The 18,422-nt window shown below is 40.9% G+C and overlaps 1 protein-coding gene across 4 annotated transcripts in view; it reads right to left on the bottom strand.

Moving 5' to 3' along the window:
• The window catches only part of ABCC5 (ATP binding cassette subfamily C member 5), an 80,914-nt gene extending 73,846 nt beyond the window's left edge, over positions 1-7,068 (bottom strand). For 2 of the 4 annotated variants that reach the window (XM_049628492.1, XM_049628494.1), the window contains exons 1-2: positions 6,909-7,030; positions 2,928-3,111 (exon numbers count right to left, since the gene is read on the bottom strand). In XM_049628492.1, coding sequence (XP_049484449.1) covers positions 2,928-3,056 — 129 coding nt within the window. In that variant the 5' untranslated portion in view covers positions 3,057-3,111; positions 6,909-7,030. Of the gene's footprint in view, positions 1-2,927; positions 3,112-4,768; positions 5,570-6,908 lie in introns of those variants that run through there. The other 2 variants (XM_049628491.1, XM_049628490.1) reach the window with 2 other exon arrangements.
• Positions 7,069-18,422: the final 11,354 nt, after the last annotated feature.

The following is an 18,422-nucleotide window of genomic DNA, read 5'->3' as shown; positions in this document are numbered from 1 at the left end:
TGTCCCTATAGCATTCTTAAAACGACAAAATTGTCAAGGTGGAGAACAGATTAGAGGTTGCCAGAGACTGGGGGCAAGGGGAAGGGAGGTGGCTATGGCTGCAAGGGAGGTGAGAGTAGCATGAGAGATGCTTGTGATGGTGCTGTTTTGTGTTCTGACTGTGGTGATGGTCACAAAAATCTACACATGCGAAAAAACTGCACAGAATATACACATGCAAATGAGTATACACAAAACCATAAAACTGGGGAAGTCTTAATAAGGTGGGTGGATTGTTTTAATGTTGAGATATGGTGCTATAGTTTTGTTTTTTATGTTTATTTTTGAGAGAAAGAGAGCACAGGCAGGGTAGGAGCAAAGAGAGAGGGACACACAGAATCTGAAGCAGGCTCCAGGCGCTGAGCTGCAGGGCTCGAACCCACAAGCAGGGAGATCACGACCTGAGCCGAAGTCGGACACTTGACCAGCTGAGTGACCCAGGTGCCCCTAGGTGCTTGCTATAGTTTTCTGCAAGAAGTTACCACGGGGGGAAGATGGATAAAGTGTATACAGAATTTCTTTGCATAGTTATCTCAAAATAAAAAGGGGGGGGGACAAAAACCCTCCTCAATAACTTCCAATAGTTCCCCAGTGCCCATAGTAAAAGATTCCTTAGCATGGCATGCAGAATTTTCTCTTTCACATCCTAAGCTCTAGACAACTGGTTCTAAGATCTAACATTTAGAATGTTAGAATGCCATCTTAGAATGGCAGGCATCAGTCTAAGCATTTTATATGCATTATCTCATTTAATCTTCAATAATCCCATGAGTCACGTTCTACTATCAAACCATTTTATTCATAAACCATCAAACCACAGATGACATAGTAACCTGAAAGCATCCCTACCTAATCATCCTTCAAAGTCCTGCTCCAATGTCACCTTTGTGACTTTTTCTAGAGTTAAGTGCATACTGACAGTGCCTGGCACTCAGAAGATACTCACCACGTGGTTAATTAACATAAGGCTTAGACAAACAACACAAACCACAAACAAGTTATAAAACTGGCACCTTAAGGATTTGACAGTGATTACATTGACTGTTTTCCAAAGTTCAGCTTGAGTAGGAAAGCACTATATAATAAACAGTGGGGATGGAGCACCTGGGTGGCTCATTCAGTTAAGCATCCAACTCTTTATTTTGGCTCAGGTCATGATCTCACAGTTCGTAGGTTCAAGTCCCATATCAGACTCTGAGCTGGCAGCACAGAGCCTGCTTGGGATTCTCTCTCTCCCTGTTTCTGCCCCTACCCTCCCTCCCTCCCTCTCTCTCTCTCAAAATAAATAAACTTAAAAAATACATATACGGTGGGGACAGAAAACACCTATTACTGAGAAAATGTTGTTTAATAAGGCAACAGCTTTCACATACCAAAGAAGGACAGGTAATGTCAGGCTAATGAAACTCCAGTGTCAGCTGCAAAGTTTTTCTGTTTCTCAAGTTTTCACATAACAAATCTGTACATGAATACAAACCTTACCTTCCTAAACCCAGTCACCCCCATTCTTCCTTATTAGTTACTTTTGCAATTGAAAAAAAGGTATAATTTTTTTTTTTTTCAGAAGAAAGATATTTCTTCCATTTTAAAATGTATACTCACGGCACACCTGGGCATCTCAGTTGGTTAGGTGTCCGACTTCAGCTCAGGTCTTGATCTCACACCTGTACGTTTGAGCCCTACATGGGGCTCTGTGCTCACAATTCAGAGCCTGGAGCCTGCTTCGGATTCTGTCTCCCTCTCTTTCTGCCCCTCCCCCACTCACACTCGGTCTCTGTCTCTGTCTCTTTCTCTCAAAATAAATAAACATTTAAAAAAACTAATTAAAAAAATTTTTAAATGTATTTTAATTATTTCCCTTGGAGAAAACAAAATTCTTATCTAAAGACTCCTTCACATCCATGGATTTCCTTGGAAAACTTACTTATCATACTACCACAGTCTAGAATTGTTCCAGTACTCTGAAATCTGCAGGAGTCCCTCCAAAGGATTCACATTTTAAACACAGACAACAGAGGCAGAGGCAAAAAAACAAACAAACCAATTTTAAGTACATGAATGAAGTTTGGGGGGGGGGGTTTGTTTCTGTTTTGTTTTGTTTTATTTCAGAGAGAGAGAGAGAGAGAGAAAGAGAACATGAGCGGGGCAAAGGGAGAGAGAGGGAGAGAGAGGGAGAGGGAGAGAGAAAATCTTAAGCAGGCTCCACACTCAGCACTGAGCCCAACAAGGGGCTCGATCCCACAACCCTGGGACCAGGAGCTAAGATTAAGTCTGATGCTCAACCAACTGAGCCACCCAGGTGCCCCTAAGTACATGAATGAAGTTTAATGGTTCATATTCCCTCTCTTCCCTCTTCAGCATCCCCACCCCCACCCCTACAAGGTGACTTCTCTCAAGCAAAGCCTTTTCAGAATTCACCACAGGGCAGTACAAGCAGGAGAGAGGAGAACTCAAAAGGAGAAATAGGTGGCAGGCTGAAGCCAACCGACCGCTCCTTTTTTATATGTAACCATAAATTCTTACCAGTGATCTAAAGCCAACAACAGGGATGCCTGGGTGGCTCAGTGGGTTGAGCTTCCAACTTCAGCTCAGGTCATGATCTCACGGTTTGTGGGTTTGAGCCTGGCATCGGGCTCTGTGCTGACAGCTCAGAGCCTGGACCCTGCTTTGGATTCTGTGTCTCCCTCTCTCTCTGCCCCTCCCCTGCTCGTGCTCTGTCTCTCTCTCTCTCAAAAATAAATAAACATTAAACAAATTTTTTTAAATAAAAAAATAAAGCCAACAACAAAAATGAAATTTCGTTTTAATTATGCATTATATGAAAAAGGAAGGTGTAGTCTAATACAACAAGCAGGTAAGAAAAGGAATTCAGGAAAAGGAATACTGACCGGTCGATTTCTCTTATATTTGGAGTCCTCTCGGTCTCTGTGCTGCCCGGAAGTGCTGGTTCTCTCTCTCACGTTTCTATAACCAGGACTGGGGATGATATACTCTTTTCCTATGTCGATATCCTTCATCTTCTCTGAGTAGAGGTGCCAGGGCTCACAGACTTTTGGTTTCACTTGAGAATTTCTGAAATTAAAAATTCATCAAAGAATAACACTATATGTTAATTATACCAGAATTTTTTAAAAATTTTCTTTATTTCCTTAAGGAAAGAGATTTCCTAAATTTGTACTTAATCATATGCAAAAGTACTTTAAACTAGAAAAAAAAAGGGCAAAAGCATTAAAGTTTACTACCATTATACCTATAAAAATAATTTTTCAGAAATGTTTAAAGTGCCATTTCATTTTTTTTAAAGAAAAAAAATATCAGTGTAATAGAACCAAGGATTACCACCTCCCACCCCTAAGGGGGAAAAAAAGATTAGAAAAAAATAAACACACTAGTAAAGAGATATCATCACCTTCAACTAAGCTCAAACCCATGTAAGGAGCACTCAGATAAGTCTTTCAAAAAAAAAAAAAAAGACAACTTTTAAGTTTGTTCCAAGCATTATAAACTCCACAATTTTAAAATGGATATTATTTCTCCTACTAAATGTTACTAAATGAAAATTTACAAAGCACTTATTCTACCAATGATATATCCCACCTCTGCATTTTTATAATTGGGTAATTGGTTTGTTATTTGAAAGCTCCATGAAGTTACATAAATACAAATACAAAACAAATTTATACCTGAAATGCAAAACAAAACAATATTATCACACCTTAACTTAAAAAAAAATTTTTTAATGTTTATTCTTTTTAAAATTTTTTTTTTTAATGTTTTTATTTACTTTTGAGACAGAGAGAGACAGAGCATGAACAGGGGAGGGTCAGAGAGAGGGAGACACAGAATCTGAAACAGGCTCCAGGCTCTGAGCTGTCAGCAGAGAGCCCGACGCGGGGCTCGAACTCACGGACCGCGAGATCGTGACCTGAGCCGAAGTTGGTTGCTTAACCAACTGAGCCACCCAGGCGCCCCTAATGTTTATTTATTCTTAAGAGAGAGACAGAGACAGCACGAACAGGGGAGGGGCAGAGAGAAATAGAGGCACAGAATCTGAAGCAGGGTCCAGGCTCTGAACTCTCAGCACAGAACCCGACACAGGGCTCAAACTCCCGAGCTGTGAAATCATGACCTAAGCGGAAGTAGGATGCTTAACTGACTGAGCCACCCAGTTGCCCCAACAATACTACACCTTAACTTTAAAAACAAATTCCCCTTGGGGTACTGAAAGTGTTCTAAAATTAGACAGTGGTGATGGTTGCCCAAGCCTGTGAATGTACTAACCCAAAACTGAGTTGTAATACTTTAAAGGGGTGCATTTAATGGTATATAATTTATATCTCAACAAAGCTGTTATTAGAAAACAATAACAAAAAGAAATTCCCCATCCTGTCCAACAAAATCTTACCTAATATTTACCTGAAACTCTGTTCTAAACCTCTGCTTGCCTGGCTAACTTTGATCAATATACTGTATCAACTCTGGTTAATTCCGAAAAAATAAAACACACACATTTCCCCCACTCTGAGATGGCTCAAAGTTTCCCAGATACAAGCTGAGAAAACGCCTTTCGCACCAGCCTCACTAGAAATTAAAGAAGTGTAACTGTGTTGCCTTTTGGATTCCATAACTTCCTAGCTATCACTGGGTCTTAAAAGTACTACTCTGCAGACAAAATTCTGACCACTACAATTCATTTTTCTAAGGTATCAGAGAAAAGGAGAATACTTACTAAATAAAAAAGAACTAAATCTCCTCCATACAGACGTGTTTCCAACACACTTCTTGCCTTTCAGAAGTCTAGTTCAACCACCCTGAGTCGATACTGCTAAATTACGTATCTTTAAAAAAAAAAAAAGTCACCTTGTCCAAGGACAAACTGCACCATAAAGCACTCCGGCTTACAACCAAGAGCACAGCAATCACGTCACTGAGACCTCATTAAGCCTAAACTATAAACAGACCTGGGCATCTGCCTGTGTCCCCAATGTCAGGTTGCAGCTGCAGATCAGAGTAATCCCTCTTGTTAGAGGGATCACTGAAGTCCAACCTTCCTCACAAAAGGCTCCCTAACCTAGCTGATTGTGTGGAAGCTGAACAGATAAGTCCCATTTTGAAAAAAGGCAAGAGGAAGGAAGTGGGTTTGAAAGGGGCACGGCCCAACCAACTAATTCACAATTCCAAATGCCATATCAAGAAGAACATAAAGTTCATCCCAATTGTCTAAGAACTCTTGATAACCAAAGTGTGTTTCAATCATTTTATTTCAAGTTATTCTACGTATGAAGGAGGTGGGGAGTAGGTCTCCATTGCCTCTAACACTCTTGTTTCTTAGCTTCCTGGGAAAAGAGGCATAGCCCTGAGAGTAGGCAGGCCTTGAGTAGGCACAAAGTTACTATCTCTTGGCCTTGAATATAAGAATTCCATCTTCTGTGTATCAGGATTATAAGACCAGGCACCCCACATAGAGGCCACCCAAGAGCTAGGAATCCCTATGAGTTTTAGAAAGAAAACAAGCCCAAGTCTGAATAAAGCAACCAAGAAAGGATCACTATAGGCTTGACTCTTTTTGACTCTATTTGTACTTCCCTATTTTTTTCTGTTTTTTTGGGTGTTAAAAAGTTGTTTTGCAATGCTAACTTGACTCAGCTGACAAGAACGGAAAAAAGGAAAGGATTTTTTTTTTCTTTTTTGAGTCAGAGCTATACAATGACATTAGCAGAACAACCAAAGTGGTAGAACCCCAAAGAAGTGTCCAGATTCAAACTCAACAGAGTTGAGGCCAGACAACTGCCTTTTTTTTTTTTTTTTTTTTTTTTTAATCAAGGTTCCCCTTCCAGTGGTAAAAGTGTAGACATTCTCCCAGCACAACGATGCAGAGGAAACTGCATGGGGGAGGGGGATTGCAAGAACTGGAACTAGCCAGACTGGTGTTTCCAAATTGCCTTCATTACAACATTCCCTAGGTATCCAACCTGAGGAATTTCATTCAGGCCCTGAAGCTGCACAAGAAGACCTGAAGCTATTTACCACCCTCTGATAATCCACTTGTGGTGCTTCAACCTTCCGCACCCTTCACTGAGGCAACAGATTCCAGTATAACCTATCCATCTTGTCCTTCAAAACCTTCTGAAACTTTGCCAATCATTCCTGTGCCCTTCTGCCTCCTGCCTCCCCACGTCTGTGCAGAAGCCAGATGACCCCTGTGCAACAAACACAAAGCAACATGCAGCTCTGTGTGGTGGAAGTGGAAAGGCACTGATGACAGTCAAGAGATCAGGACTCCCTCCATTCCTGGCTCTGCCCAGGGTTTGCTGTGCGTACTTGTGTCACGAACCTCCATTTACCCGTTTGCAGAAAACGAGAGGATGACTTTTAAGGTCGCTGCGCTGGCAGCTCAGAATCGCTGGTATAAGACTTGAGCGGGGTGTGCCCCGGGCCGCCCTCCCCACAAGCTTGAGGATGGGGGCTTCTCTCTCGCCAGCTTCACCTGGGATGCCTTGACCCTTGGGCGTTCCCACGGCCAGTTTGGGCCTGACGAGGCCACAGCGACCCACACCCACGGGCCGCGGGCGCAGCACCCCCTGGTGGCCGCATCCGGGTATGTAGCCAGCACTCTCGACCACTCAGCCCACCCTACCTGCCTTCCGACGCCAGGACCTCAGCACCAGCCAGCCCTCAGGGATTGCGTCCCGAGGAGGGGGCGGCGGGACACTAGAAGGAGGCCAGGCTGCGCTTCTCAGGTCTCCGGATTCCCCCCGAACCTCCTCTTATCCCCGATCCCAGTCCGCCACCCCGGGTGGGAACATACAGGGGTGACCCCCGTGACAGCCAACAGAGAAGGAGAGGGTGCGACGTTAGCTGCTACCTACCTGTGCCCCGGCTCCAGGACGGCCGCACCGGCCACTCGACCACGCTCCCGAGCATCAGCCCCGGAGCAAAACAAGCCTTTATAGCGGCATTGGCCGCCACACTGCGCAGGCGTGCTGCACAAAGACTCCCCAAGACTGAAGGGAATTGTAGTCCCTCTTCTAGGAGCCCGAGGCTCGACACGCGGCAAAGGACTATATTTCCCAGAAGCGCTGCAGAAGCCCTGGAGGAGGTGCAGGCTGCTCCTCCTTTCCACCGCGCTCCTGGCTCTGCACCATCCTTCTCAGAGCTTCTGCGAGCCTGTCTGGAATCTTCTCTGAGGCCGTATGCCCCAGTGGGTGGCCGGGAGGGTTGACAGTAGCCCTTGGGGGAGGGTGGGGGGCGCAGCTCGGTGTTTGCAGGCAGGACGGAGCCGACGGTGTGCGGCCATTTATGCACCAGAAAATATCATGAAGGTCATCAGCTATCAACTAGCCCCGACTCGTGTCTTTTATGGCAGTTAACATTTTACGATTGTTTGCTCAGTATTCGACCTGCATCCTGCGCTGATACCACCTTTTTCAGTTTTATCCCACTGCCCGTCACATAACCTTGTGCTACCTGGTTTCTAGATAATGAAACGCCAGGATCACAATTTCTACGGTAGCAAGAGCCTTGGAAATGATGTACCAACTCACTCCTTTTTGTAAATCAAACTGAGGTTCCCAAAGAGACTGATCACAGTATTTCTCTTTGTGTTTCATCTGTACCTTCAACATGATCGTAACATCACTACTCTCTGTTGAGTGCCTACCTACTCTGTACGTGGTGCTTTACATGAAATTCTTGTTTCTTTTAATCTCCACAACCACACTGTACGTATATCTTTTCCATTTCAGAGATTATTTTTAAAAAGGTAAAGTGACTTGTTCATCTTTATACAACTAGCTAGTGTGAAGACACTAAGGTATCATAATTTTTAACGTTTATTTTTGAGACAGAGTATGAACGGGGGAGGGTCAGAGAGAGGGAGACACAGAATCTGAAACAGGCTCCAGGCTCTGAGGTATCAGCACAGAGCCCGACGCGGGGCTCGAACTCACGGACCGCGAGATCATGACCTGAGCCGAAGTCGGCCGCTTAACCGACTGAGCCACCCAGGCGCCCTCTAAGGTATCATAATTAATTAACACAATGTTCCTGCGTGAGGATGGATTAATAGGCCTATGCAACACCACAAAGAGGCTGGGAACAGACTCATGCATATATGTAAACACGATCTGTGACTGAGAAAACATTACAGATCAGTAGGGAAAGGAAGAAGTTTGGATAAATAGTGCTGGGACAATAGGTCATCTGTATTTTTAAAAACTCAGGGATTACTACTTCAGCCCACACAGAAAAATCGATTTCAGGTAGATCAAAGACCGACCTATGAAAGGGAAAACTTTCAAATGTTGGGAAGAAAATGTGAAATAACTTCATGACCTTGGGAGTAGAGAAGAACCTCTTAAGTTGCAAACACAAAAAATAAAGGAAAGATTGATACATTCTTACTATATTTAAATTTAAATTTCTGTACAAGAGCCATAAATTGAAAACCAAAACCACAAGTTATAACCAACAAAATTTTGGATACAAAATATACAAATAGTTTCTACAACTCAATAAGAAAGGGCAAATCACTCAGTCGGAAAATAGGCAAATGCTATGAACAGACAGTGAACACACTGTAAAGGAAACCTGAACAACCATTCAAGCATGCAAAGACACCCAATCAGGAAAAAAAAAAAAAAACAGGGAAATTCAAGTTAAAATAGCAATGAGATACTGTTTTATGCCCTTCTCATGGGAAAACATAAAAACCTGACAACACCGACTATTGTCAAGGATCTGGAAAAACAGGAAATTTTGCACATTGCTGGCAGTGTATCAACTGATAGAACCATATTAAAGAGCAGTTTGGCCATATTTAGTAGATTGGAAAAGGGCTATATATAGGGCAGTATTGTTAGATCCCTGGCAGACACCTAAAATTTAGTGGCTCAGAGTCAAGAAGTTTATTTCTCTCATAAATAAAAGTCTTAGGTAAGTATCCCAGATCAGTAATGTAGTCCTGCTTCCTGCAGGCAATCAGAGACCAAGGGTATGGTGGCTCTGTCAGGTTCAACATAGAGCTCCAAAATTTTTCTACTCATTGCTATTACGAGTCACCCGGGTGGAAGGAAGAATATGGAGATGTGTGACCTGATCTTGAGGCACCAGCAGGGAAGCAATATACATCACTTCCATTCACATTCTACTAGTGACAATTTAATCATCTGGGCACATCTAAGTGAGAGGGAAACTGGGAAGTGCAATCCTCAGCCGGGAAGCTATGAGCCATCTACAATTCCATTACAATGGAAGAAGGAAAGAACAGATTTCAGTGGAAACTAATGGTTTCCACCTCATATGCCTATCCTTGAACCCAGAAATTCCACTTCTACATATATGCTGTAGGGTAGCCTTTCTCTATGGAGGCTTCTGCAAGTGAATTAAGCCCTAAAAAGAATTATTTGAGTGATTATTTTCTCAATTCTCCCAAGGATAACACATATCTAGTATCATTTTGGTGTCCAAGAGAGAAGTTAATTCATTACACACAGTGAATGCTTTAGGGCATCAGGGCTTAATGCTATTAGCTGAGAAAAGATGCCCTAAAGGGCCTCCCACATATATACACAAGGAGATATATTCATTGTGCATTGTCTGTAGTAGTGGAAAGAATCTAAATTCCATTAACAAGAGAACAGACAACTAGATTATGGTATTTGTATAATGAGCTACTATACAGCAAAGAACATGGGCTATAATGTATCACTATGTATAAGTTTCAAAAACAATGTTGAGCACAAATAAGTTACAAAAAGACTCAAATTGTATAACCCCAATTTGTATTTATTTTGCAAATATGTAAAAATGTGATATGTTGTTTATGAATACACATATAAGTACTTAAAAATATAAAAAATACCTGGGCATGATGAACAACAATTTCAAGGTGTAATTGGAGATATAGCTGGTGTTGCAGGTACAAGAATAAGATCAGAGAGGGAGACACAGGAGCTTCATCTGTTTCTGTAATATTTTATTTCTTTTTAAAATGATTTATAGGGGCGCCTGGGTGGCTCTTTTGGTTGAGCATCCGACTTCAGCTCAGGTCATGATCTTGCGGTTCATGGATGGAGCCCCGCGTCAGGCTCTGTGCTGACAGCTCAGAGCCTGGAGGAGCCTGCTTCAGATTCTGTGTCTCCCCCCTCTCTGCCCCTCCCCTGCTCATGCTCTATCTCTCTCGCTCTCTTAAAAAATGAATATACATTTAAAAAATTTAATGACTTATAAATATTCATTTTAATGAGGTTTGGAGTGGGTACACAGGTCCTTCTAATATCATTTGCTGTACGTTTTGGTGGCTTTAAGTATTTCATAATAAAAATGTTTTAGTGTCATAGGAACAAATCATATCTCCTCTCACTGGGACTATATGCACTTGAGCCAAAGAATCTTGCAGGTCGCTATATCTGTATCTGCTGATGAGAATTCCTGAAGTGCCTGTGGCCATCTGGTTGCATAAGATAAACCTCCTCAGCACACCTCAAGCCACCTTGCTGAGGTATACTAGCACTTCCTACCATGCCTCAAACACCGTAGAACCCCAAAGCTGCAAATCTGATACTTTAATATAAAATCAAAACCTTCTAAAAATCTCCCTGAAATACTCCAAATATATTGATCATAGGCTAAAAGAAAAAAAAAACAAAACAATAATAGACGACCATTGCGCAGACCTGGTGCCAAGCCTCAATACCCTAAGGTCTTATCCCTGTCTGTCCACAGATAGCCTGGGCCAAAGAATCGTACTTAACTTATACTTACTTATAAGTATAATTAGACTTCTACTTACTTACATGATACTGATTGCAAAGCATCCCCTCCTTAAAATGATTTTGTGTTGTGAGATGTTTGGGGGAGTGATATTCTCCAATCCTCAGGCAAGGGGCTAGAGTAGAGAATCTATGTAAACCCACACTTGTACATATTTTAAAAATAATACTTATTTTGTGTAATCCACTAAAAATATTCATTCAATATTTGATGGAGATATAATGGAGCGAAAACAGAGAAGTTTCCTGTCCTTATGGGGCTTAGAGTTCCAAATAAACTTGAGTCCAGATTTAAATTATAACTGGAGTAGGTACTAGACAAGGAAGGTATGAGTTGTGCCTGAAGGACAGTGGGAGTTAGTAAGGTGAACATGTGGAGGTGGGCAGAGCAGAGAGCACTCCAAGCAGAGGGAACAACAAAGACCAAGCAGAAGGAAAAGGAAGGGAACATCTCCAAAGGCCTTGTAGACCATGTTATAGGTCTCAGAGGAAGAGCAAATGGCAACCACGACAAGGTTTTTAATGGTGAGTGGGTTAAGGGTTGAGAAATCAAATTTGCATTTTGAAAACTGCACTGTGGCTGGTAGACTGGAGAAAGAGTTAGAAGTATCTAGAAGGGAAGACAATCAGCAGACCTTGGTGATGGAGTAGGTAAAGCGGTGTGAGAAAGAAAGGTGTCGAGGGTACCACCTAGGTTTCTGGTTGCAGAACTGGATGGATGGTGGTACCGCTGCTCATTGACAGAAGTGTTTTATTGCAGTAGCTTCCTCTACCCAGGTTACCAGGACCTAATGCCAAATGGCAATGATCACTCCACATCTGCTGTGGCATTCACAGTTGAATTCTTATGAAGACAAAATTTCACTTTTGCAGATCAATTTTACAATGAAAGTCATTTTCAAGAAATAAGACTTTTTTTTCAAGTTAGCTAATAAAGTGAATATTTTACTTGCCATCACAGAAACAACAGTGTGAGAGAATAATAAACCTCTTTAACGGTCTCTGGCAACTTAAATTTTTTTTTTTAATGTTTATTTACTTTTGAGAGAGAGACAGAGAGACAGAGCGTGAGCAGGGGAAGGGAAGAGAGAGAGAGGGAGACACAGAATCTGAAGCAGACTCCAGGCTATGCTGTCAGCACAGAGCCGGATGAAGGGCTCGAACTCACAGACTGAAAGATCATGACCTGACCTGAAGTTGGTCACTTAACCGACTAAGCCACCCAGGCACCTGGAGAATTCTTTTTTTTTTTTTTAATGTTTATTTATTTTTGAGAGAGAGACAGAGAGACAGAGAGGGAGCGGGGTAAGGACAGAGAGAGAGAGGGAGACAGAGAATCTGAAACAGGCTCCAGTCTCAGCTGTCAGCACAGAGCCCAACGTGGGGCTCAAACCCACGAGCCATGAGATCATGATCTGAGCCAAAGTTGGAATGATCTGAGCCGAAGTTGGACGCCTACTGACTGGGCCACCCAGGCGCCCCTAAATGTTTATGTTTTGAGAGAATGAGAGAGAGAGAGAGAGAGAGAGCGAGCCAGGGGAGGGCAGAGGGAGAGGGGGTGGACAGAGGATCAGAAGCAAGCTCCACACTGACAGCAGCAAGCCTGATGCAGGGCTCAAACTCACAACTGTGAGATCATGGCCTGAGCCACTGAGCCATCCAGGTGCCCCCTTGGCAACTTGGAAAAGAGAAAAGGATTTCACATATCAAAAATTCCAAAATTGGTGCAGCCACTGTGGAAAACAGTATGGAGTTTCCTCAAAAAATTAAAAGCAGGAGCGCCTGGATGGCTCAGTTGAGCTTCCGACTCCAGCTTAGGTCATGATCTCATGGTTTGTGAGTTTGCCCCAGGCTTTGTGCTGACAGTTCAGAGCCTGGAGCCTGTTTCAGAATCTGTCTCCCTCTCTCTCTCTCTGCCTCTCTCCTGTTTGCACACACACTCTCTCTCAAAAATAAACATTAAAAAAATTAAAAATAAAGTTACCATATTATTCATTAATTCCACTACGGGGTATTTACCCAAAGAAAATGGAAACACCAATTCAAAAAGATATATACACCCCTATGTTTATTGTAGCATTTTTTACAATAGTCAGGATATGGACACAACCCAAGTGTCCATCCATAAATGAATGTATAAAGAAGATTTTATATTTTATATAAAATAGAAATATAGAATATAAATATAAATATAGAAGATTATATATAAATATATATACATACAGATTTATATAGAAGATTATATATGCAAATATATATACATATACATATATACATATACACATATACATATATATACATATACACATATACATATATATACATATACACATATATATACACATATATATACATATATACACATAGGTGTATATATATAAAGGAATATTGCTCAGCCATAAAAAAAGCATGAAATCTTGCCATTTACAACAACATGGATGGATCTAGAGGGTATAATGCTAAATGACATGAGTCAATCAGAGAAAGACAAATACCATATGATTTCACTCTTATGTGGAATTTAAGAAACAAATGAACAAAGAAAAAAGAGACCACCAAAAGTCAGATTTTTTTTTAATGTTTAGTTTTTTATTCTGACACAGAGAGAGAAAGCATGCTCACAAGTGGGAGATGGGCAGAGAAAGAGGGAGAGAGAGAATCCCAAGCAGGCTGCACGCTCAGTGCAGAGCCCCATGTGCGGCTCAATCACACGATAGGGAGATCTTGACCTGAACTGATATCAAGAGTAGGTCGTTTAACCAACTAAGCCACCCAGGTGGCCCCAAAACACCAGACTCCTTTTTTTTTCAAGTTTACTTATTTATTTTGAGAAAGACAGAGAGAGCAAGCAGGGGAGAGGCAGAGAGAGGGAAAGAGAATCCCAAGCAGGCGCCACACTGTCAGCATGGTGTCGGATATGGGGCTCAAACTCATGAACTGTAAGATCATGACCTGAGCCAAGACCAAGAGTAGGACATTTAACTGACTGAGCCACCCAGACGCCCCCTCAAAACAACAGACTCTTAAATATGGAGAACCGGTGGTTGCCAGAGGGGTGATAAGTGGGGGAGGGGGGTGGGTGCAATAGGTCAAGGGGATTAAGGGCATGCTTATCATGATGAGCACTGAGTAATAATATATAGAACTGTCAAACCACAACATAGCCTAAGACTAATATAGCCTAAAACTAATATGTTAATTATACTGGAATTGAAAAAAAAAATTTTTAATAAACTAAAAAAAAAAAAAGATGTCAACAATGCCAGATAAAAGCCAAATGACACTGCATATTATATAGACAAAGATTTCACAGTATTTTCAATAGAGAACTGCAATGGGTGAAGCTGAGTGTTCATACAGTACACAGCAGTAGAGGCACGTTATGGTAAGTCATATCACATAGCCACTTTATGAAGGAAAGAATTACATACTTCTCACCTTCGTAGTAATAACATCTCAAATAATTAGCAGTAAAGGTGGTAGTGAGAAAGAAATGAAGAATTGCTTTAAAAAAGCTTTAAGTACAGTTATATTGACATGCACTATCATATTGACCCAATAAAATAACGGATAGGTAGGTGTTCAAAAACTAGCTCCTTGTAAAAAAGATAGGGAAATGGACAGCAGTTATCTAATTTTAATAAAACAATATTATCTACCACATTAATGTTCTGTTGATTCTACAGTCTTGTATGTACATAATTTATAAATTTATTCTAATTTATAGAATATCTAATTTTTAGAATTGTTACTTCTCAATGTTCTCAGACAGTAACATTTTATTTTTTATAAATCAAATAAAAAATTCTAATTTGTAGAATATCTAATATATAATTTTATCTTATAAGAGCTATAAGTATAAGGACTTTATACATGATTTTATGATTATAAATATTTAAGTGATATTATAAATAATTCAAGTTAACATCAGGGGTTTAGGAGTTTTGTTTCTCTTTAAAAAAAAAAATTTTTTTAATGTTTATTTACTTTGAGAGAGAGAGGCAGCGTGAGCAGGGGAGGGACAGGAAGAGAGGGAGACACAGAATCTGAAGCAGGCGAGCTGTCAGCACAGGGCCTGGGGGGGAGCTCAAACTCACAGACCATGAGATCATGAGCTGAAGTCAGATGTTCAACCAACTGAGCCATCAAGACGCCCCTTGTTTCTCTTAAAAGAGGTCTGAATCTTATTCAACTTTGGGAACCACTGAGTGATAGAATAAAACCAAATTTCAGCTAGGTATACAAAGCCTTCCGTGATCTGGCGCCACATAATACCACAGCTTCATTTCCTGTTACTCTCCTACTCAAATCTGAGGTCCTCAATCAACACTGTGATTTTCATGTCTTTACTTAAGCTGTTCCTTCCACCTGGAACAACCACCTAAATCTATTCAACTAAAATAAGCATCACAGCCTATAGACCAGAGCTGGGATTGTAAACCTCCCAGAATGACAGCTAATGGTTACTTACTCAACTGAATAAAATCAGACAGCATGTCTGATACCTCTCCTGGTTAGATGTGCAGGGGAGATTCTCCCACATTATTGAGAAGTATGGAGTGGACACCTGTCAGACACCAACGTGGGAGGCCCCACTAAACAGGGTCCCACTAAACCAGAAGAGCCAAACTAATAAAGAGTGCAGCCAAAATGGAGCCTTCTTTCTAAAACAGGCTGTCACAGGCTGCAGGAATCACTCCCAGTCACTCCCCAAAACTTCTTGCATGTTTTTGCTTTATAAATATGGGCTTCTGATGAGACGAGATAAACCACTTCAGTCTGTTTGTGATAACATTTTTGGCATGAATATTTGTTTAGGAAAACTAGAAATCTGTGAAGGCTGTATTTATTTTTCACTCAAAGTAACTCATCTATTGAATACCATGAGGAAAAAGTATGTATTCTTAAAACACAAATTATATACTTGATTGATTATAAGACCACCAATGAGAAAAATTAGTATTGCTTTTTAGCTACTAAAATGTTACTTTGGGGGTGTCTGAATGGCTCAGTTGGTTGAGCAACCGATTCTTTATTTCGGCTCAGGCCATGATCCTGGGGTTGTGAGGTCAAGCCCCACATCAGGCTTTGCACTGAGCGTGAAGCTTGCTCAAGATTCTCTCTCTCTGTCCCTCTGCTCCTCTCCACCGCTTGTTCACTCTCTCTAAAATAAAAAAATAATAATAATAAATCAAATAAAAAATAAAATGTTACTGTCTGAGCACATTTGAGAAGTAACAATACCAAGACATTTTATCTATGTAATTAATTTATTTTTTAATACTTTATTTTATTTTTGAAGTAATCTCTACACCCAACATGAAGCTTGAACTCACAATCCTGAGATCAAGAGTTACATGCTCCACTGACTGAGCCCGCCAACTGCCCCCCAAAATATGTTTTTAAACTCTCATTCTAAAATTGGATCTAGGCGAATGACATGTGATCTACAGCTGGTAGGTAATTGATCTAAAGGAAAAGAAAGAAAAAGATTCCTTTTCAAGTCAGTCAAGTTTATACTGCTAACGGAATCAGAAACAGCTTAAAATTTTATCTATTTTACTTCCTATTTGCTTGTAGGTTCTTACAGTTCTAATCAAACTTCATGTTTTAGTATATTTACCTAAGGGGCGCCTGGCTGGCTCCATTGGTTAAGTGTCCGACTTCGGCTCAGGTCATGATCTCACAGTTTGTGAGTTGAAGTCCCACATGGGTCTCTGTGCTGACAGCTCAAAGCTTGGAGCCTGCTTCAGATTCTGTGTCTCCTTCTCTCTCTGTCCCTTCTCTGCTCATGCTCTGTCTCTTTCTCCTTCAAAAATAAATAAGCATTAAAAAAATGTTTAGAATACTTACCTAAAATATACTTATTGGGGCATCTGGGTGGCTTACTCCATTAAGTGTCCAACTTCAGCTTAGGTCATGAACTCATGATTCATGAGTTTGAGCCCCGGGCTGGACTCTGTGCTGACAGCTCAGAGCCTGGAGCCTGCTTTGGATTCTGTGTCTCCCTCTCTTTCTCTGTTCCTCCCCCACTTGCTCTCACTCTCTCTCTCTCTTTCTCAAAAATAAATAAAGACTTAAAAACTTTTGAAAACAGTCATCTAAAAAAAAAAAAAGAAAACAGTCATCTAGTTTATTTCTTTAATTTCCTGATTGATTTATACATGTTGCTTGCATTCTATACCCTATCTATAGAATTTTCAAGTTTTTTTCTTCTACATTTACTCTATTCACCTAAAGCATTGTTTCCTCAAAATAGTAGATGAAATACTACTCCTGCAAGATATTCTGAGGAAAACAAATTCTCAAAGTCAACTAAGTCTGGGAAATTATACATAGGATATTCAAGTCACATTAATATTTTAGCTAAATACTCTGAGGAATCCTATAGTAAAAAAAAAAAAAACTCTGCTTAGCCTTATTTAATTTATTGTTTCTCAGACCTCTTTGAAGTTTAAATAACAAAAATAATTTTTTTAGAAAAGAATTTAACATCCAGTGGAACTAGTGTTCTGCAAGAAAATGCTTTGAGAAATACTGATCTAAAGGGGTGCCTGGGTGGCTCAGTCGTTAAGCATCGGACTTCGGCTCACATCATGATCTCACGGTCGTGAGTCAGAGTCCCACATCAGGTGAGCATGAGCCTCACTTCGGGTGAGCCCCCGCTTCTCTCTCTCTCTCCCTTTCTGCCCCTTGTGGGATTCTCTCTGTCCCTTGCTCACTGTGCCCTCTCTCTTAAACAAACAAACAAACAAACAAACAAATAAAGCCATCTTTAAAAAAAGAAAGAAAGAAAAAAGAAACTTCCCAAAGGAGAAGGGATCCTCAAATGATGAAGAGAGCTCCTACGGAGTGAGGGACGACCTTTATGGTAACCTCCAGCTGAGTGAGGATGAGAGAAAAGACTGATGCCCACAGCAGCCAGGGTTGCTTCAGTCAACCCAGACATTTGGAATCCAGAAGATTCCATTCAGGCTGAAACAACCTGAACAATCTCAAGAGAGCCAGGGTAACAATAACAGCTACTATTATTGCCATTTTTACTGTTATTTCTGTTTCAATTCAGTAATTGCTTAGAACAGAAAAGGTAACACACAAACATTATCCCTAACCACATAAAACCCCAATATTAGAGATAAGGAAACCTTTGCTACCTTATTGTTCCAGCTCAGGCCATAAACTTCTTCACTGAAGCAATTGCTCTCTTTGCTCTCTAAGCCACTCATTACTCTCTCTGGAGCTTTCTCTAATGGAATTAATTCCAGAATAAAAGAGGTTAAACCCTCTGATGACTTTGGCCCACTTAACAATAACATGTCTGGTTTCCACCATGAATCAAATATTTGTACATGCTAAATCTGACAAGACCTATTATCACCTAGGCATGGCATGGTATGTTGAAATTACTTCCCAAGGCTCTTTTAAGACTACACGAGAAAGTAAATCTTAACACTCAGAGGCAAATTCAAACACCTACAGAGGATAAGCAGGTAACATACATGAGGGGAGCTGGTCAGGAATAATCAATAGTTGGTGACAGAGACTGTGATGATCTAGAGAGAATGTTCCATCCAAACAGCATAACCATTAGCTTTGGCAAATTGTTGCCAA

Source organism: Panthera uncia, chromosome C2, assembly GCF_023721935.1.
Source record: "Panthera uncia isolate 11264 chromosome C2, Puncia_PCG_1.0, whole genome shotgun sequence".
In the NCBI taxonomy this organism is placed as follows: domain Eukaryota; kingdom Metazoa; phylum Chordata; class Mammalia; order Carnivora; family Felidae; genus Panthera; species Panthera uncia.
This window is presented reverse-complemented; position numbering and strand designations above follow the sequence as displayed.